This window comes from Thermobia domestica, chromosome 2, assembly GCF_964235325.1.
Source record: "Thermobia domestica chromosome 2, izTheDome1.hap1.1, whole genome shotgun sequence".
Taxonomy (NCBI): Eukaryota; Metazoa; Arthropoda; class Insecta; order Zygentoma; family Lepismatidae; genus Thermobia; species Thermobia domestica.
In genome coordinates this window covers 268,926,930-268,950,452 of record NC_137455.1, presented here as the reverse complement: position 1 = coordinate 268,950,452, position 23,523 = coordinate 268,926,930, and the positions used below count along the sequence as shown (strand labels likewise).

Below are 23,523 nucleotides of genomic sequence, written 5' to 3'. Positions count from 1 at the left end.
TTTGAAAATCAATGTTTCTAGAGTTTTCATTCTCTTGGGAATTCGAGTTACTGGTGTATACTATGTAACATTTTTATTATTACGTTGTATCACTATTACTGCCACTGTCAGTTTTTTATCTTTTTAATGCCCAATTTGAGAGTCCAATTATTTCAAGCTTTTTTTTTTAAAAAAAATATTTACATCTTCTTCTTGCTTGAATAAACTTTGCTATGTTTGTAAATATATGCTTTCCGAGGTTCTATAGTTTTCCGTATCGCAAAATAGGGTTGTGGAAAATAATATTTTCAACATTTCTCTAAAATCTCTCTTTCAACACTAAGTACTAAAATAAGCATGCTGGAGCAGAGAATTGCGGAAAAGAGAGTAAGTATTTATTTGGTCTTCAATTTAATTTCATTTTCTCAATACGAATACATAAATATAATCATTACCTGATCTCATTTGAACTAGTACCAGAGAACCTAAAGTTTGGCTAGTTTAATTTCCGTGCCTGGTATGGCTTCTAAACATACACTTATTTATAGGAATTATTGTCTAAACCAGTGGTTCTCAACCTAATTCCTATCACAACCCCCATTTTATCATATTCTCTTGCCAGCGAGCCTCTTATAATTTCTCATTTGCAATAAGCTTGTGTGGAATTTTTAATATACCTATTGCGGAGATCTCACGATATCCATCTATTTTTATAATAGCAGAATCCATTTCTTGCATATAGTGGAAAGAGTAACTTCTCTAAAAGTGAATGGATTAAAACCGAATTTGGTTAGTTCATTCATATTACAAATATCGAATCCGATCCCGTCACACTGTTTCAAAATGGAAGCCGTTTGAAAATTTTGAAACTTCATAACCCCTTTAATTTTGGGTCATATAATAAAAAAAATTAAGTGATTTCTAATTTTGCTTAAAAAAACTTATACAGTTGCTGAAATGTTATTGAGTATTAAATGACTTGCTAATGTGCGTCACGACGATTGAATCGAACGTTGCCGCACTAGTGAAATCACACCATGCTCAGGTATCTCATTAGCTTTCAATTTTTATTGCACTTCAATATGCAGGTTTAGTTGCATTTGTATTTTTCTGGTATTTCAATATGCAGTTCTCATTAGTTTCATATCGTACCTCTTTCATTTAAATTGATTTTTTAACAATTCTGCACCTGTCGAAAATCTTTAGTAGATCTATTTTTTGTTGTTCTTAACAGCATATATAAAAATAAAAATGTCTATCAGAACAAAATTCAAAATAATATTTAAACATATTTTCCGGTATTATATTTTAAGTATATTTATTTTTTCCGCTTATCTTCCTGACCCTCATGAAATCCTTTCGCGAACTCTCTAGAGTTCGCGACCCGCAGGTTGAGAAACCGTGGTCTAAGCCAATTTAAGACGGAAATAGCATATTTTTCTGGATTTTTGGGAAACAAACACGTTAAATACATGTAAATGGCATATATGAATGTGATACAATACCAGTAACATAGTCGATAACTAAAGCGATTGTCATAACAGACTGTTAATATACAGATATAGCGATGAAATTATAAATGCCTCATGTTCTTTTGTTAATAATTTAAAAATCAATCAATAAGTTTAATTTGACTTTCTTTAACTTAGAGATGTCGTAACTTCGTTTACAATATCTGTCTATAAACTGATATTTCTTTCTTTTTAAGTTTTACGTCCTACGCTTAGGCCGGTTAGGCTAAAGGAGACGATGAGAAATGAATGAAATGGTGGAATGAAGAAAGTGGGAGAAAACGGGAGAACCCCGAGAAAACCCACGAGCACGGTGTTTGTGCACTACAAAGTCCACACGGCCCCAGCTAGGATCGAACCAGAGACCCCAAGCACCGGAGGTGAACGCTCTACCACTGACCAACCGCGCCCCTGGCTACTGAAAACCCTGATGTAAACTGAACCTCAAATCATCAGTTTGTTCGGAAATTATTGGGAAATCAACATTTAGACTATGCATGTATATTTTTCTTCCCAGTTTAGACACATCGGCAAAAGCAAATTTCGTGTTTTATGTAACCTAGAAACTACATATGCAATGTTCCATTTAATTTTCTCTTAAACTTTACTTTACGTTATGAAAAGCCAAGATTATTTCTGATTGAAAATGTTATATATCATGAAAGTTATGTAATTGGTCAATTGTTCTTTAAATTGTGGTCATAAAATGCATTCATATTTACTAGAAAGCAAAATAATTTGTAAGGAATTTAATTGATTGCTTACCCTTTCATTTGGTGCCCCCTTTCAGATTATATAAAGTTCTGTCACTATATTAAGATCTATCTAACAGGCAGAGGCTTTGTTATTGTAATTGGTTACGTGCTACCAAAAGAAATACGTAGAAATTGAGATCATTATTAATGGTTTCTTACTATGCAGTGGCTTCTCTGTGACTACTGACGATGAGGATTACCTTTACAAGAAATTATACCGTGGTTAAATTAGGTAATCCTCCTTTCAACTATATTTCTCAAATATAAAGTCTCATACAAATCCTTGACAGTATCCTACAGTATATTAAACTATATGGCAATTCTAATTATCTAATCACGACTTAGACTTCATTTTTCTCCTTGTTGAAATTGAAATTGACATAACCAATCAAGGACAACAATATACTTTGCAAGACTTGTAGAAGAAAGGGAAAAAACAATCATTCGATTTGGCCCGCTTCTTACTTGCGATTCAACAAATCTTTGAACGTTCCTCGTATAGTTCTTCATGCCAAAGTTTGTGTCGTGTGTAATAACAAATGTTGGTACCTTACCGTTAGTAACTTAGTTACAAGGTTTTCTTTGGTTTTTAATTATACTTTCTCCATCTTTACAAATTGATTTCTATCGAAGTGCACGGCATGTCCTGGAAGTTTATTTCTTCATTTCTTTAACTAAATATAATCAACTTCATATATAAATTAGTTTGGTAACATTTCTGAACTCCTACCAGGATAAAATTAGAAAGTTTTTTTTTCTGAAATATTTTTACGCTATCTTCCTGCTTTCTCAAAAATTTTAAAGGGAAACCTACAACAACGTCATTTGATTAATTTCCTCATTTTGTGTTCATCAGAGAAAAGAAGGATTCGTTGTTATCGAATGGAGTCAGGGAAAGGGAAAGATATTGGCTGCTTTCCAACCTGAGATTCAATTTATTCAGTTCTTTTTTCTCTGTCTCTTTTCTTAAATGTATTTCATGATGTAAACCCAAGTTACGAAGAAACGAATTTGATGTAGGTTGCTAAAGTGAGGTGATTGACTTCAGAAGAATAGAGAATAATATCGAATACAAGTAGTATACAAGTTGACATTGAATGGACTTCCGAATTCTCACGTTGAAAATCGTAGATTAAAGTACAATAATATTTTGTATAACCTTGTTCATTGTTCCAAGAAACGTCTACGATATGCAAAACCGCGTTGGCCGAGGTCTATTTACAATGGGGTTTAACCAAAGTTGTTCATCACACAAATTTAGTATAATAAACAAGTTTAGAAATCAATAAAAAAGAAATATAGAAACTAAATAATACAGAAAATTTTATTAAACATCCATCTAATGGTACATTGTTAAAGCGAGCGATCCTTCCTTTTCCGTTTCACTAATGTCAAATACAAATTATACGAGTATGTCTCTAACTTCAAACAAAACACGCATTATATTTCTACCAAAATCGAAGTACCGTAAATTGGGGTGACTTCGGACATTTTTTAAAGTTTTTTTTAGTTTATGTTTGTAATAATTATAATACCATAATGGAAAAAATAATATATATTAGTCAAAGCTTTACTTATCATTTGATGGCCAGCAAAGAAAGTAGATATGGTTACAACAATAGTAAAAAAAACATAAACGATGTCCGGAGTCACCTCACATTCTGAGGCTGCTTCGGACACTATTTATTTTTAATGTATTTCCGATTTATGTGCATCAACAGGGGTGTATTCGGACATAATTTGTTAAGTGTATTATACGGGGTGATTAACCATGTCATAATTGACTTTTTAATAATTGTTTTTAGGTTTATTTTTATTTATTCTACATTTATTGTTTTCATTTCAGGATTATGCTTTATTTCAATTTACAATGATGATGAAACCAATACGGGTAGTGTTAAAAAAACAAGGAAATGAGACATAAGAAATTTGAGATTGACAAAAGAAGATACACATTTTTTACTTACATATAACACACTTATATTGCTTTCTGGGAAACTCTGCACACTGTTCGTGTGCCCATCCTTTGCAAACTTGACACCTGACCCACTCTTCTCCAGGCTTACTTCGCGACCACAACTCACTGCAAACAATGCATGGGGTATCTTCTGAGTCACTGGCTTTTGACGTGTCCCTTATGAGTTCTGGGTGTTTACATCCTCTTTTTACAATCACCTTGGATTTGCCAGGGTCATCTGTGAAATTTGTCTCATCGTAATTTATTATATTTGATGGTGATACGCCATTCAGAACTTCTTCCAAATTGTCGAAATAGTTGTTTTAGCATCTCACAATTAACAGCAGCGCGAAATCGTTTTACATTTTCTCCAAATCTGTGTGAAAGTTCAGGGTGGCGCTGAAGAAATAACTTGCACCATTCGGAACCTGGGCAATTATTCCTAAATCGCTTTTCTACTCTGCCTACTCTGTTCAAGTAGCCCTGAACTATGAGCTGAACGTCTGATATTCGACACGGGAAACCCCATTCAGCGCATTTCATGAGTCCCTGTACAAGCTGTTCTTCTTCTTTGAATGTCAAACACTTCTGACCTCCATGGTGACCTGGATGCTTGTTTCTTAGTTTGTCAGAAAGGGTACTCCTTGGTACCTGATACTGTCTCGCAGCTTGCCTTATTGATACTTTCCTCGAAAGGACCGCACTTATGGCCTTTTGTAAATTTTCACTGCTGTAATGTCGATAGGGCCGACCCCCTACAATTTTCTTATACACTCGTACCATGTCCGAAGTCACCTCACACTTGGCTTACAATTCAAATTAACGTTCTCAGCTGAACCTCTCTAATGATTACATTTGAACTGACTGGCTAAATTCAATACCGAACACCAGGTGCGTGCGAACGGATATTCGACTTAAGTTGACATTCGGCGAAGGCTTCCCAACAAAGAGGTTTTTCAGCCACGCGGTAAAAATAGAAAATATTATCGGCAAGAACAAAGACTATTTTTCAAGGGTTGGTGCCAACAATAGAACTTATAATAACTGAAGTCGGTAAAACCAACAATACAGACTTGATTGTAATGCATTGTGGTTTATTTGAAGCACGACAGCAATGAGAGAGAACATTAAAACTCATAGGCGTCATAATGTCCGAAGTCGCCCCAGTTTACGGTATATTTTTAAAAAAAATTCTTACGGAAATATTTTATTTAGAATTCTCATCCAAATATTTTATTTACTCTCTTACTGTTGACCCATCTTACAAGGGAACCTTCCGAAAATGATAGTTGCAGTGAAAGATGTGGCCTATGCCAATTGAAAGAGCTGTAACAGAGATGTTCATTCCCAAAAAATTAGCTGCCCATAGCAATAGGTTCAAGAAATATAAGGGATGGAAGTTAGGGAAACAGCAAAGTTGGACAAAGGGGAAAAGTGCAAATACCGCAAAAAAAAGGGGGGACACGACAAAATGCAATGCTGACAAGTGATGTATAAAAAGAGGCTTGCCACAATAGGGAACAAATGAAGGCAACCAGTGGGGTTAACAGTGTTGCCAACTGCAATGAATAGTACATGTTTTGCAAAGAGCACTATATGAAGTGAGTGCAATATTGAATATCAACCTGTCATGTAGAATATAAGATATGACGTGTATAATCAGTGGTACAATCTAACAAAAGAGAATAGAAAAAACAGAAGTACGAAAAATTCGGAAATGACGGAGTTGGCTATAATGCGCCACATCTGATCACGAGCTGTGCATATTAGGATGAACAAAACAAGAAACACCTACTATGCGGGAAACCGACGTACCTAAAGTCCAAAAGAAAAACGAGTTTCAAAGTTGGCAACACTGGCCATGGAAATCCAGACTAGTCTAATATAATTAGGCCATTTGCTTCACGAAAAGAAAATTCCGGCAACAGGCATCACTCGGAATGCATCAATGCTAGAGCGATTGAGGCAATGTCAATTCGGGGAACATGAAATGGTTGGGTTGGGCCAACAACCGATAATAGAAGTAGAGAACATTATGTCATGGTTGGGTCGTATGTAGGAATATACAGGGTGTCCCACCAAACTTTGTGACCTGAAAGATTTGCGAAACGAACAAAAATGTGACAGATCCAGTTGTGCAGGAATGTACCAATGTCAGGGGGTGATAAAAGTCTGTGAGAAGCAAGTGCCCCCAGGATCCCCATCATAGGGCCCCAGGAGCCAACTTCAAATTTTTAAATGGCAACAGGGACCGAGTGGTACCTCTCTCGATAGACCATGGAATGTGCAACAACATCTATAGGAAACATTTGCTATATGAAGCATGTTTTTCAAAATGGCCGCCACAAATATATGTTGTTTCTTAACATGGCATCGAACATTGTGATCTCAAATTGCTCAATACATCAAACGAGAAGAGATGTTGCAAATCCAATTGCACAGGAATGTACTCATGTCGAGGGCCAAGAAAACTTTGTAAGAAGCAAGTCCCCCACGGCCCCCATCGTAAGGCTCGAGGAGTCAACCGCAAATGGGAACAGGGGGCGGATGATATTTCTTTGGATAGATACAACACCGCCTATAAGAAATATTTGCTATATGAAGCACCGGTTTCAAAATGACCGCCAAAAGTTCACGTTGTTTTTGTCACCGAGCAGATATTTTGGCAGCCATTTTGAAATCCCATATAGTAAATATTTCTGATGTGCGTTGTTGCATATTCTAAAATTTATCGAAAGAAACATAACTCGACCGATGGTGTTATTTGAAATTTTGAATTTGGCCCTTGGGACCCTGTGATGGGGGACTTGGGGGCACTTGCGTCTCACAGAAGTTTGTCGTCCGCTGACATGGGTACATTCCTGCACAACTGTATGTGTCACATTTTTTTTTCGCTTTGAAACTATTTCAGTCGCAGAGTTAGGTGGGGTACTCTGGATATATCATATAGGCGGTGATAGTACTGCAGACAGCAACACACAGCAGAACAAGCCTTTGATTATGTTTGCTTTCTGCAGGTGTGGATATGTGATAGAAAGACCAACAAAGGTTCCGACACCTCTAGAGTACTGTTTCGAGACATTCGCAGGCGATCATTGTACCATATGTGACGGATTGGCTGTATTCCGCTGTGCTCACTGCAAATGTGTCTTCTGTTTGGACCATTGTCTCATCGAACATTTGCACGTACAATGTGGACGAGCATGTACAAATGATGCGAAGACTAATGCCTGTTGCCGGAATTTTCTTTTTGTGAAGCGAGTGGCCTAACTATATCAGAATTGTCTGGATTTCCATGGCCAGTGTTGCCAACTTTGAAACTCGTTTTTCTTTTGGACTTTAGGTACGTCGGTTTCCTGCATAGTAAGTGCTTCATGTTTTGTTCATTCTAATATGCACAGCCCGTGATCAAATGTGGCGCATTATGGCCAACTCTGTCATTCCCGTATTTTTCGTACTTCTGTTTTTTTATTCTCTTTTGTTAGATTGTACCACTGATTATACACGTCATATCTTATGTTCTACATGACAGGTTGATATTCAATATTGCACTCACTTCATATAGTGCTCTTTGCAAAACATGTACTATTCATTGCAGTTGGCAACACTGTTAACCCCACTGGTTGCCTTCATTTGTTCCCTATTGTGGCAAGTCTCTTTCTATACATCACTTGTCAGCATTGTATTTTGTATTGTGCCCGTTTTCTTGCGGAATTTGCACTTTTTCCCCCTTGTCCAACCTTGCTGTTCCCGAACTTCCACCCCTTATATTTCTTGAACCTATTGCTATGGGCAGCTAATTTTTTGGGAATGAACATCTCTGTTACAGCTCTTTCAATTGGCATAGGCCACATCTTTCACTGCAACTATCATTTTCGGAAGGTTCCCTTGTTAGCTACATCAGTAAAGATGAGTGGGGATCTTCAGAAAAATATTACGCCACATTCCACCAAAATCGCATGACTTTATTTTACGAAAGCTATTGTGGAACACACACACACACACAAATATATATATATAATTTAAAGTGCGTGTTTGTACGTGTATGTATGTGTGTGCGTATCTGTGTTGGAGGAGGGGCAGTGATGTAATGCAAGAATTATTGGTTGATATATACTACATAGTTTTCAAGAATATAACGTATAACCCTCGTATACGCTCGTTATTTTATACATTTAAAGTAAGAACACATTGGATTATAAAAAAAATATTACATACCCCGTTACAATCCTGGTGAGGGTTTAAGGTGACTCCCTCATTTTTGACAGACTTTAACTCTAAGCATTAGGAATTGTGTGGGAAACTAAACAAATATATTGGGTCAAAATGAAATAACTGTTACGTAGATAATTATGGAACACATTTATTTTTTTTTTACATCGGAGAGAGAGAAATTCACTCTCTCAAATGTCAATTTTAAATTCAAGAAGTGGAGTTGAAGCCTGAAAAATATGCGCATATTGCATCAAGGTCTATAATTTTTACGATGTTTATCGTGGAACATTTCTTAATCGGATGTAAGTTCATTCTCCATTACAGAGGAAAGTTCAAAGATTGCTCTCGACTGCTTTTAATACAAGGCAGTGAGGACTATGGGAAAGTCTCAGAGAAAATTTTCGTAATATTCTAACTAATTCAAATGAATTTTACAAGAATTATCATGGAACTTAAAAAAAAAAAAAAAACGGAGGAGCGAAGGTAATCCGTCTTTTGTTAATAAGTGATGTTAGGTCATGCAGAGGGGATGATTCGAAAGCCATAAAGAAAATACTTGCCTTTTTTGATCAAACTGCAATATATTTGTAAAATAAAATTATCGAAGAATATATCTCTTAAATTAGAGGGATTCCGGATGCCTCTGAAAACTGAATAATTTTAGGGATATTTTTACAAATTTTAATGTAATTTGTTCTCATTTTGAATTTCGACCCCCTTAAAAAAGCCTTCGTTCCCTCCCGCAATTAATTACTGGGTACGTACCTGATACAAGGTATTCCTGTACTTTTGTTTTCTTTGATAATTATTAACAATTTTATTGCCCTCCTCTTCATCAGTAAAAGTTTATCTTTCAATCGAGTTTCTTAGACATCCAGAACATGTATTTGATATAACATAAGATATCGGCCATTAAATTATCAAAATTTAGTATCTTCCTATTCTACCCGAATACTTCTTCCAGTAAAATATTACCTCTTCTAATGTTCTCAATATTTTGTTGCCTTAATATTAGGAATGTTGGTGTGGTGACGTACTATGATATCTTTCCGTTAATCTATTCTATTCAAAATTAGAGAATCCCATGAACCAGTTCCAAAACAGCCAAAACCAGCATTGTACCAGAAAAAGATCCTCCTGTGTGTTTGGTGAACTGCTCGCTTCATCGTGCATCAAGAACTGCTACCAGCTGTTCAGAGCATCAATGCAACTGTGTACTGTCAGTAGTTGAGCCGTGTTTAAGAAAAACTCAAAACTCTGTAGCCAGCACTTCCGAATCGCAAAGGTTTTCTCCTGTTACAATACAACGTTAATCCCCACGTGGCTAGGATGACCCGGGACACTACTCTACTCCTTGGATGGGAAATACTATTGCATCCGCCATACTCCCAGGACATTGCACAGTCTGATTATCACCTGTTCCATTCTTTGGACAATCACCTTAGAGGACGCCAGTTCAAATCCCTACTGTCGTCCCTTTTTAACGCCGAGGCTATATGAGACGTTGTACTATGATTGAAACTGGAATCCAAACCACTGCAATGGGTTCAGTACCCTCCTACCGGAAAACTAACCCAGAATCACCTGCATCAAAAGCGGATCCACCTGGCATACTAAACTAATACGGAGTGCTGAAACGACCGTGAACAGTTGAATTGAAGTATGTATCACCTATTTATGCCTAATAAGCTGATATTTCGATCGGTAGGCATCTCTGATATTTTGGGTGTTAAGTTTGTTTATATCTACGTGAAATAATTTAACAAAAATTTGAGGACAATTATCCATATTGTATTAATCTTAATACATTTTGCGTCTGTTTGTTTAAAAGTGAGGTGATTTTTAGTTTAGCGTCCCGTTCAGCAGCGAGGCTATATGAGACGTGGATCTACTGATTAACGTGGAATCCGAACCACATGAGCTCCCGCCGGGAATTGAACCCGGGTCTCCCACGCCAAAGTTGTTTAAAAGTGAATGCATTTCGTTGAAAGTAATGCTTCTAGAGAAACTCTTATCTTTGTGAACCTGAGAATAAAATAAAGATTACAGTAATCCACCAACTTACGTAATACTCTCCGTAAACCTTAACTAGAGTTTTACGTAACTCGAAATTGTAAATTGCTTCAAGCTAACTTTGTAAGAAAGTACTATATTTATGACTATTATATGTGTGAGAGCTCCTCCGTGGCTAAGCGGTTAGCGTACGCACCTTTGGCGTGGGAGACCCGGGTTCGATTCCCGGCGGGAGCTCATGTGGTTCGGATTCCACGTTAATCAGTAGGTCCACGTCTCATATAGCCTCGCTGCTGAAAGGGACGCTAAACTAAAATCAACTCAACTCAACTATTATATGTGTGAATATACAAATGTAGATAATTTACATAGTATTATTATAAATGAAAGGTCTAACAGCACTCTTTACTCGGATATAAACTATAAGAACATGAAAAACTATCCTTCTCCTAGCTGGGAACTTTGCCCCCAGTTCCCCACATTTGATCTGCCTACTGCTTTGCACTTCTCATATCTCTATCATATTCCTCTATTTTTAAGGAATTTCGAGATATGGCAAAGTTATTTTAACAATTACAATTCCCATCCTTTTTCTACCTAGAAACACTGAAACACGCCTTTAAATATTTTAAATTAAAACCCTAAACACCAATTTTCATGGCTCTAATCTTAAAGAATTTTGAAGTACGTTCATCTTAAGAATTGCAACCTCGACTCTTTTTCTTTCAGCCTCTTTTCTTTTCTTGTAGGGAAAATATAAAAGATGCTGAAATACGTCTTTAATTATTTTAAATAGAAAATCAAAGTACCAAATTTCGTGTCTGTACTCTTAAGGGATTTCGAGATATTGTCCATCTTATTTTAACTTTTGCAACCCTCACTCTTTCTCTTTTCTATCCTTCTAGGGAAAATATCAAAACACGCTTAAATATGTCTTTAATTACTTTAAATAAAAAATCTAAAGATCAGATTTCATGTCTCTAACCTTAACATATTTCGAAATATGACCTTCCAATTAAATTATAAGAAATGTAACACCATCTTTTTTCCATTCAAGGGCAAATATTAAAGAACACAGTGAAACATGTGTCTAGTTATCTTAAATGAAAAGGCCATATACCAAATTTTATGTTTCTAATATCAGAGATTCCTAAATATGGCAATTATAATAATAACTGTCACCCTTTACCCCAACCCCTTCGTAATCGAATTTCCAAAAATCCTTCTTTAGTGGGACCTTACATCACAAATCCTATGTTCTGTCCAAATTTAAAGTTTCTAGGCTAAGTGGTTGCCCTATACAGGTTATATACAAAAGAGGTCTTATGTATATTCTTTTATACAGAAAAATATACAGTATATATTACGCTGCATACTGGAATAGATGTTGAAATACACAAAAACCACAAACATATTCATACGTGCTAGTTGTTGTAATTTTCTAAATTTATTACGTAACTGAGAATTGATAAGTCAGGTATTACATGAGTCGAGGGTAGGATGAAGTCACGGGGGTCCATGGAATCAAGCTCTCCCGAAAATTAAGATGAAACAAAAAAAAACTATCTATAGACGATTATATAGCAGTTTTCTCATTAGCTTTTAAAATTGGCAACATCATCTGCCCTCCCCCCCAAGAATGAGGTCCTGGTCGAGGGTTTACTATATATCTGAAGGTCCATATCTACGGATAAATTTTGCGTCGTTAGGTTGTGTAAATTGCTCATGGTTAATGGTCTTTTCTGGTTTACAATTTCCCAACTCTGTTTTTGATAGTTATGTTCTTAATCTGTAACAAAGAAAAGACAAACTATGACAAAAATTATTTATATTTTTCTCTTGTCTATGACTCAAATTAGAATAAATAATTATACATTCCGCGAAAGGAACCCATCTCTTGCTTTCAACTGTATACGTTACAAATTCTCATGTCTAACAATACCTGTAATTATTAACATACAGGTAAATATAAATTTTAAAATTTCAGTCACTATGGTTACCACTCTTGATTGTAATGAATTTTATTGCTTGGAAATAATTTATTTTAGTATTACACATATTTAAATGTTTAGTCTTATCATTAACACTTGCCTTACTAATTATTTTTATTGCCCCTAATTATAGTTGGTTGGTTGTGATTTGAGAATTGGATCCACGAAGCGAGTAGATGAATGCGGAGTTTGCGGAGGTGATGGGTCAACTTGTGCTCAGCCTCTTTACCATTGGGCAGAAGCTGACGTATCGCTGTGTTCGAAGACATGTGGCGGAGGTAAGCATTTTTTTTTTTTTTTTTTTATGTTTCACCATTTATTGATTAATTTAATTTCCGAGTCTCTCTTTTACCCATGTCAGATTATTTGGGTAAGTTCCAAAGTTGGTCCTCCGTTTCTTGCAAAATTTTGAAAATTTACCGGAAAGAAATGAATAATTTGCTTCTTTGTGTGTTTGATAATGTATAAGGAGAGCGAAATTTCTGTTTATTTTCTTATATAAGCGGTTCTAAACATGGAGCTATTTGGCAAGCGAAAACAACAACTTGGTGCAAGGTTACTGCAGGTAGAATTGTAGGAATATAATGAGCATTTGTTTCATAAACATGGCTGCAGATATGCAGACACGCAGCCCTTGATATGAGTTAACATTATTATAGTTTGTGAAGCAATAAGGTGATAATCATTAAAATTAAGTGTCATGTAAAAATCTAAAAATAAATTGTAGAAAATGTAATGAGCAAATAACTGTAAGGAAGCTTGGAGAAAGTTATACTTTTCAATCTAATGGTAAGTAGCATAATCAACATGGCGGCAAGGTTTTAAACACAGGTCCCCGTTCCCATTTAGCTGTAATAAAGACAGGAAACAACGTGCCCTGTGGTTCTCTTACCCCCTTCACTCGCTAACGCTCGCTCGACAATACTGTGTGAATTAAATATGAAACTTTGGTACAGAAAGAAAACAATTATTACGCTTTTTAGCCAAAAAGTGGGCGGCCGACCAACTTCGGAATAAATGCCGATTATTTAGTGCATTTAATTAAGATGCAAGTAAGGATCGGTTCAACAACCCACGTAAACTTACAATTAAGAAAGGATAGGAACGGTGTATAGACATATTCTTCTGAAATTCTCCCGATTTCAAAAATACTCAATATTGTTCCCTTCCTAATGCTAAGTGGAATTAAACTGGACCACAACTCTCTTCAATTAAAATGTATGACATATTACAGTCATGTATTTAATAGTCGCCTATTTATTAATGAATTATTAATATAATTTCTCTCTCTCTCTCTCTCTCTCTCTCTATATATATATATATATATATATATATATATATATATATATGTATATATAATTTATTCAATTTGTATTCGGGTATGAACTTAACTGTTTGATTCCATTGTTCAAACAATGCTGTTTCTGTCTTTTAGATATCCAGTTACCAATTGTTTATTTAGATTGTGAATTCAATCTTTTAAAATGTTTATCTGGATGTAGAAGAGATTGATTTTGTTTAAATAGTTGTTTAATGCATAATTTTTAATGTTAAAAGATTCATTAAATCATTCGCGGGATGATTATTAGAATTGAATCGTTGAGTTCGAAAACCGGTCATCTCCATAGAAGCTAATTTAAGAGGAGTGAAAACAAAAGTAAATTAGTCAACATGCATGTGGAATATAGGGCTGTTCTCATTGTCGTACCGTAGGACTGACATTTTTTCTACTTTCCAAAAATGGAAATAACCCTATATGTCACTCCGGTTTTCGAACTCAATGATTCAATTATTGTAATATGTGTGTAAAGGAGTGAATACTTCCCTGTGATACAGTCAGGAAAGGATAAACAATAGATACTATCTAGTAGCTAACGGTGTATTTTATACATATACACTACATAAATAAATACGAATTTTTTCAGCAAATTAAAAAAAAAAACAATCATTTATTATTGACAATGATTGACATATTTTTAGCACCACAAATATTTCTTTTCCTTCATTTTCTCCAAACCTAGATAAGAGAATTTTAGCTCAAATATATTATTTTGCTTAGGTCGATATGATCTATCGATTGTCCTTTGTCTTATCTTCGGACAATATTTTAGTTAAACAGAAATTAATATGCAAGAGTTAATGATAATTTTAGCCTTATCTATCTATCTATCTATCTATATATATATATCTATATCTATCTATCTATCTATCTATCTATCTATATATATATATATATATATATATATAAAGTGTGCAATTTTATTTCTATCCAAAGAAGGGCGGGCCGTAGAAGGTAACGCCTTCTCCGGGGATTATTGGTAGTATCCTTGAAAAATGAATAACAGAATTTATTTAGTTATTGATATATTTATCTGGTTAGGCATATAGATGAAGGTGACAAGGTGTTCTAACGGTGAATATGCGTAACGTAAGATGGTGGTGTATATCTCATTAAACATAATATGTACTGTCGTCTCGCTAGTATCATAACAAAGAGCTTAATGAGGGTATATTTCAACACCAGTTTCTCATCAATAAGAGCCACTGTACTCGCAGAGAATGAATTTTTAGAATTACAAAGAAATTAATTTTTCTCCGTTTTACACTGATACATATAATTTTATTTAGCGCAATGTACTCTATCAATTAGTATAAGTATTTTCTTTAGATATTTTTCATTAATCGCTAATATTATTGTAGAATTGGAGCTTATCGTAAATCTGATGAACCTTTGTTCGCAATTTACATACATTCCATTCCTTAGAATTAGGAGGGTTACGTTCACCGTAAATAAAATTGAAATAATTACTGTTCCTGACAAAAATGAACATTTTAAATAGTATTGTCTACTTCGAAACAAGAAATTTGTTTTTTGGAAAAGTCTAAAGTGATTCTGATAGGCACTGATCTCGAGTAGTTAGTTTATCCAATACTTTTCACGATTATGCTTCAAACTCAAGAACATTGACTTGAATATAACCATTTTGTTTAACTACTTTGTTATTTCCAAAATAAAATCTTCTATGATGATTGTAATTGAAATTAATTGAGATAATATATTTATAGGACAATTAGAATCGCTACAGTTTAGATTTTTTTTAAAGAAATGAAGTGGAAACTTGAAGTTTAAAGCTATGCCATCATATCATACGATCTGCAGACATCGTGAAATCTCGTAAAGGTGTTAGGAAACCAAGATTGCGTCTCGATCAACCGAGAAAGAAAGCTTTGAAAGAAAAATTAGAAACTTAAACAGCAAAGAAAACTAAAGGGAGAACAAAAATACGGAAATACGTAATTGATAAAAATCCTTTTTCGTAACGTTATTTTCTGGAAATATGGTTATTATTGATCCATGAAAGTTACAATTCTCCTAACTTTTTCTGACAATTGCAAACTGTAGTTTATTGTCCATGTTATAGATTAATAACTAAAGCCATTAAGTAATTTCTGTATGGCGTGCTCACTGTCTTCCTAACAGCAGGTGATACAGTCAATTATGAGAGACCGCTCGTATCAGCAAATCACCTGTGGCGCTTTGCATTCTGGGACGTTTGCGGTCGTAAAACTCAGTGTTACGACTATCTGCCTATAGCCTCTGACGTCACCTGGGTGCGTGACGAAATTTACTTCATAGTCTAGTAGCCACACTCAAATGCAATGAAGGTGCCACCGACGATGCCTTCCGCACTTTATGATCTCCCATTGGTCAGAATACAATACTAGTCTCGCAAGATGCCTTCACGGAATGCAATAAATGTGTAGTAGGAACGTTAACATTTAATTACATTTAAGAGATTAGTGCAAATCATTTTACTCCCTCGAGTGTCGTAATATATATACATATAGATGTCACACTAACCTAAGAACTAATTTTCTGTCCATTGTGTCAATACAAGCTATGGCTTCGTTTCGAGGGGATAAGATTTACCTTTTCGAAATGTATGTAGGAATACTGGGGTTTAATGTAAAATGGATGACAGAAACAACACTGTTAGATGCATGCGTATAATGTATGAACTCATCACTTCTGGCTACGCTGAGTGTATGATAATTTTAGCAAATTATGTAAAGATTAAGTTTTAGCAGAAACGTTATTTTCTATTAAAAGGTAAATATTTCAAAAGACAGAGTATTTTTGTTTCAAAATAAGATATTTTAAATTGAGATGCATAGTACAGTACTTTACAATTTTAGCTTTGAAAGGGAGAAATCGCTTAGATATTGCAGTATACCTTCAAGAAAATGTTGCCGAAGGTAGTGACTAAAACTCATTTAAAATTGTCAATAAATAATATCAATATTTGCTTAAATACAAGCCAAGAAATGGATTTTGATAATTGACTAATTATAAAAATGCCAACTATTTTGTTGGAAAGAATGATACCAGCAAACAAATTGATAAAACTTCATTGACCATGTCGCTTCCAACATTCGCCATTTACTTGTGCATCTCCGTTTTGCAGACATTATATGTACCGGTACTTATGAAAAAATGTATCAAGAAAAGGCTGTGATATGTATTTTTGCTTCTTCGTTGATGTACAGTCATGTCCAGAATTATTGTCGCGTATCTATAAATATGTTATTCTAGGAATATAATTTGATAACGAATTCGCCCGGTATTTCTTACAATGTTCGTATGTGTATAATCGGCAAAGACATGTATGTGGCAAATTTCATGTCAAGTGAGCAGTAAATAAGAACAATAAAACGAAAATAAAATGTTTTTGTCCATTTAGCAACATTTTAATTTACTCACTATAATTTTCGTATTTTTGATTTTTTCCTATGAAATTTACCACAAATATACATTTTCCGATTTTACAGTACTATCAGTATTAAAAGTACCCTGCAAAATCATTATCAAATTATATTCTTACAAGAAGACAGTTATAGATATGCGACAATAATTTTGGACATGAGTTTACATGAAAAAGTAAAACTAGTCACACCGTGAGGCATGCCAATTTCAAATCATGTTTATTTTATACCCTTCGGATCGCTTATAAAAAGTCATACTCATCTTTATGGTATTTTAAATCTATAATATCGATAATTACCTTGTAAAGTGCGTTCCTATCATCACAGCATAGTGCATCCTCAGGTTGCGGATCGAGGAGAAGGCCTCTAAATGTAGAGGTTAACTGCAAATATATTGAATAAACAGTCTTGTACAGACGACAAGGGGCGATCCTCCAGCTTGAGGCTTTGGTGTGAGGCTAACAACCTCATCCTATATATATATATATATATATATATATATATATATATATATATATATATATATATATATATATATATATATATATAAGTCACTTGTTCAGAAACATTCAAAAAAAAGTATCGAACCAGGGCTGTTAACTTGACACGATCTCAGCAAAGTAAAATGAACGCGAGATTTGGAATCTATTTTGTGGGACCTTCAATAAAAAGTTGAGAAAATAATTCATAACATGCTGCGAGTGGAGTATTGTACTGTATGGGGCCAACCAAACATGGACATTACGCAAAATGAACTACAAGCTTTCGAAATATGGATGTGGAGAAGAATGGAATTAGTTGAGTAGAGCGAAAAACGAATGAGATGTTAGAAATGGTGAGAGATAAAAAAAAAACACTTTTATATATTATTGAGAAGAAAAAGAGAGACTGGTTGGGACTTTGACTAAGAAGGAACTCTATTATGAGGAACGTGCTAGAAAGTATAGTGGCAGGAAAGAGGGGGAAAGGGCGAAGGAGACTACAATTGATGGGAAAATGTCAAAACAGAAATATCGTATGTGAAGACGAAGAGGTTAGCGGAAGACCATAGAGCATGGAAACTTCTCAGGTGGGGCAAGTGACCTGCCAATAATAGCAGAATACATATGATGATGATGAGACACTTGTGCTCGATTCTGAGTTATGATTTGTTTGAATTTTTGTGGAATACCTGAGAACCATTTTACGATACATTAAGATATCATGATCTTGCTTTAACTTATTGTCGTAGTTCAATCAGGACTATTTGTATGCAAAACATGCATATGTCCCCAGTCAAGCAAAAAACAACTCAAAATTGAACAAAATTGAATGGTTTATTTCAGAAACCCGGTAAATGTACTTTTTGAAACTTTAGGGAAAACGCAAAAAAAATCCTCTGATAATAACAAATTTGAGGGTTCCACAACATTTGAAGTATTAGATAACTTGCTCGCAAATTGGATGATGCCTGTAACTAGATTATAATAATTATTCCGTAATTAATAAAAAAATATAAAAAATTCACTTAACAGGTTTCTGCAATAAACTAGTTGCGTCGGAAGAAAACGTAAAGTTTGCAAGTGAAATAACAACATTTTCTGTTGTGTTCTGTTTTAAAAAGAAAAAAAGAACAAAGTTATTAACTATACCCATGTATTTGAGTATCAAATGAAAAGTCGAAACATGATTAGAATAGCAATACCCATAGTAACAACTGTAATCACGTTATCAGTGTCCTACAAAATACAACAGGATTCCCTTCTAAAATACTATCTCTCTCTCTGCCTGTCTGGACTGCTTATCTTCATATTCCTTATCTATATTATACATGGCTTCTGCAGTTGGCCACTGAAGGATGTCGTTGTAAAAGTCACTCAGCTTAACCAGGTCGTCAATTTTTTCTTTATTGATAGGTACCTATCCAGAAGGGTAAGCTCTTACTGTTGGCAGCCAGGAACGACTTTGTACTGTTTTAAGTGAACGTTGAGGACATGAACCCAAAAATGAACTGGTGAAAATACAATCACCTTTTCTTTATTGGCTGTATTGAATTCAAACTGTACGATGACACTTTGAATGAGACCTTTTTGTCCTTGGGCATTTAATCAGAGTTCACATTTTTCTTATAAAACTGAGGCCACCAATTGTTAAAGTTGAAGATACTCTTCCTTGTTATTTGGTGGACGGAGAAACATCCAGTTGTACTGGCTTTAAGAATCAGCTCTGCGTACTGCTGGCGTGTACACTCTATCTACTTTTTGTAAAACATGTTTTATTGATCCAAAATCCCGATCACAGGGTAAAAATGAATGTCTTCTTACTGGAAAATAGTGTGACAGTTTCAAAGACTCCCCTATCACAAGGATTCATTAAAAACCACACAACAGTGTGGTTTTTATTTTGGCTAAATGGACTGTCTCTATTACCTTTATAGTTCTTGGATTCTTCCTCCTTGACTCTTGCTTTTCGTATAACATTTCATTGGCATTTGTCTTCATCGTTGACGCTAAGTTTTCTTTATGCTGGAAGTTCATCGTCAGAACTATTACTAGGTATTGCAACCAAAAAATGGTAAAAAAAATCTGTGCAACTATTATTAAAACAGCACTACTATAACCAGTACGCGACACTTCTCAATGATGACTGTAGAAAACTGTCAAAAAAGAAAGTACACTGAAACAAAAACGCAACAAATGTCGCTGGCAATGCAGTGTTGCCAAGAGAGGTGAACGTTATATTTACTGCAGAAACACGTTATGTAATATAACTTGATGGGTTTTTGCACTAAACGCCATGATCAGTTTTAATATAACTCATTTGACGCCATGGCAGGCGACTGGTTTCTGCACTAAACGCCATGATCAGTTTTAATATAACTCATTTGACGCCATGGCAGGCGACTGGTTTCTGCACTAAAGTGTGTGTTTAGAGTATGAGTAACTTATTCCGTACAAAAGTTATTTTGGGAAAAATGTCGGTTGACGGGTTTCTGAAATAAACGATTCAATTTATTCAAGTCCCTTTTAACATATTCTTGTATATTTGATATTTAATTCCTTTCCATTTATTATGCATTCCACTTAGATACTTCTATAGAGGTTAAATTGTAGCAGTAAATAATACTGATGGTTCTCGCTGAAAGTCACAATATTAATGTGTCATGTCGTTCATTTGTAACTTCTATTTGTCAGAAACACCTCTATCACTTTATATGACTAAACTAAAGTTGACATGATCGTAACCAATAATCTTACTAGATAGACTGCCAAATTTGATGAAAATATGTTAAGTTGTTCCTGAGAAACTGATAAGAAAAACTAGTTATAAATAGAAACGATAACTGGATCTGGCAGTTAATTATGATATAATACTTGTAATAAAATTTAAGTTACTGGTAAGGTAGGAAAAGGAAGAGCAGGAATCATAGAATTATCCAAGAAGGACTTCAAAAAGGAGAGACCCTAGTCAGTGTATCCTGGACAAAGCTGCATGCAATTCATCTATGAAACTGGAAGTGAATCCAAACCTTCGTTCTTCAATGTTATACAAGAACGGTGGCATTCTCTTTTATTTCAAGTTGCTAAAGGTAACATAGGGAAATTCCCTATCCTTTTAGGCTTATACATCTGACTACTTTTTCCATTGGTGTAACCCTGCAAATAACGGCAGCAAACAAAGAAATTTCAAAGTGCTTGGTACGTTTTAAAAATAATATTAAACTTGTATGGATAGATGCTACATGAGTGTACAGTAAGGAAAGAAGCATCATCTCGTGATGAAACTGGTGTACTTTTGGAACAAAGCGCACACAATGAACAGTGGAAGAAAACTACGAAAAAGTGGAAATAATCATTGAGGAAGGAAAGTAATGTACTTATGATAATGGAGGAATTCAATATGATTCGAGTGAAACGAGTATAAGGTAGTTATAAATATGGTTCACATGAGGATGTAGAAAAACGAGTTTAATATTGGGCAGAAACAGAAGTACGAAACCATGAGTTACCAAACAAATGAAATAGCAAAGTATTAATAGTAGAAGTTGACAGAACTAAGAAAGTATAGTAAAAAAAGAAAGTAAATATTTAGAAATAGAAGTATAGAAAGTATAAGGAATTATGAAACCAAACCAATAGAAATAAGTAAGAAGGATAAACAAATAAAACTTCACGTCAACGCTCGCTGTTTCACAATGACACAAGGCAGAATGATACAATTACAATCAAAATGCTTTGAAAGAATTCCACTACACGACGTCCACAGAAAGAAAGTTAAGTACAATTCTGTTGATCATATTTTTTGAAAGTTCGATTTCTTTCTGGACGGACCTCGTATGTTTTGAGTTATATCTTCTAGTTTATTTATTTTGGATATGCCAACTTATGTATGGAAAATTTTGTCACTAATACACACCAATCCGGGAATTTGTTGCTCAGATTCTGCCATAATTGTAAATTAAATTTATTTAGTCTGTCTGAGTACAGATTAGTTTTATTAGTAATTTCACGTTCTATTGTATGCCTGAGCAAAACAAATATTTCTGAACAATTTACACCATTTATATATAATACAAGTGTCAAGTAATTGTATACGTACTATGAACACGATTGGCAATAATTTTTCCTTGTAATTCCTGTCTGATGCAATGATTGAATGATATCTCGATTAACTACGATACAATTTGAAAGGATGGCTACCATTTTGGTAACTAGCTGTTCATGACAATGTAGTCATTTTTTTGTAGAAAAATTGAGAATAATTACATGTAAAGACATAATTTATTAAGATTTATGACATTAGTAAGACAGAAATTTGTCATAAGAGGGTAAATTTATAAAAGTTTTAGAAATTGACAATCTGATAGTTATTTAAAAGTGTCGAGTTTGTCTTCTTCTTGTACAAATGTTTAGAACTTACAAAAACTCAATATTTTGTCCAGCCTAGTTATTGTATTGAATCTTGAGTACTCCCATCTTAATGCTATGCTTTCACTCTAATACGTAAATTGGAAGAATACATTGAAGTAAGCTAATACGGATTACTGGGAAATCCAGTAAATCTATGTTGCTCTGTTTTGAAGTGAACTTTCTTAATTAAAAAGGTCTTCTATCCACCTGCAATCTTTTCCAGCCACATTAATCAAAGTCCCAGTCTTCCACTACTTTCATTTCTTCTAATTTTCTTAGTAAAAGCATCCAGGTGGATAAAATTAAAGGTTATATATTTTTAAAAAATCATGTTACATGGTTTCCTTGAGATCTCGGAGAAATACGTAACTGGTATTTCTTTTTACAGTACTTCATCCATTTCTCCTGGGTTTGACTTAATTCATAATATTTATTTATATGGTACCCTACTTCATTTCACTTTTCTTAGAGTCGTAGTGCTTATATTTGGTGTGAAGGGTATCTGGTTTGATCCCAGCCATTGGAGATTGTTGTAGATAAAATTATGTCCCTACTTTTCTTCCATTATTTCATTTTACCAATTCTTTTGCTATCATTTATCAGTTGTATCTTTAAGACTATAGGCCATAACACTGGGAATTAAAATTTCGCTTTCTTTTTCCCTTGTTTGTTGTTTAACCTTCACATCTTAGGGAAATATCTCTGATTCTTGCGTAGAAAAGTGTTAAGTTCAAAATCGTACTTTTGGGAGAAATGGGATTGAAATATCTCGGTTTCTATAAAGTCAGTTTCTTTATATTTATGAAGCGCCTTACACTGTTAGCTAATACACTGTGTTTCTAATTATGAATCAAAGTGTTCCCTATTAAATATTATAAAAAAGGTTGTCAAAGTACAAATGTTATATATATATATATATATATATATATATATATTAATTGTTATTATTATTATTGAACTTAAAACACTTTTCGCAGCAAACACACACACACACACACACACATATATATATATATATATATATATATATATATATATATATATATATATATATATTTGGTCTAGGAATTAATTCGTGCGGTTGGTACGCACACATTGAAGCTGTAGTACAAACACAAAATACATAAATACCTTAAGAAAAATATTGTCCATCGCTAGCCACCACTTTCGCCCATCTGTCAGGCAATGTACGGATTCCGTGGCGAAAGAAGTCCTCATCCTTGGAAGCGATCCAGTCAGAGACCCATGTTTCGATATCTTCTGAAGAAGTAAACCGCTGTCCAATCAAATCGTTGTTCATGCAATCGAACAAGTAGTAGTCCGAAGGAGCAACGTCTGGTGAATACGGCGGGTGGGGTAAAACTTCCCATCCGACATTTTCTAAATAGGTTTTGACCGGTTTTGCGACATGTGGGCGAGCGTTATCATGTTGAACAATAAGTTTATCAT

At 34.4% G+C, this 23,523-nt stretch overlaps 1 protein-coding gene across 5 annotated transcripts in view; it reads left to right on the top strand.

Moving 5' to 3' along the window:
- nolo (ADAMTS-like no long nerve cord) overlaps positions 1-23,523 on the top strand; it is a 1,299,980-nt gene that overhangs the window by 977,617 nt on the left and 298,840 nt on the right. For all 5 annotated transcript variants that reach the window (XM_081748697.1, XM_081748696.1, XM_081748695.1 and 2 more), the window contains exon 6: positions 12,555-12,699. In XM_081748697.1, coding sequence (XP_081604823.1) covers positions 12,555-12,699 — 145 coding nt within the window. The remainder of the gene's footprint in view (positions 1-12,554; positions 12,700-23,523) is intronic.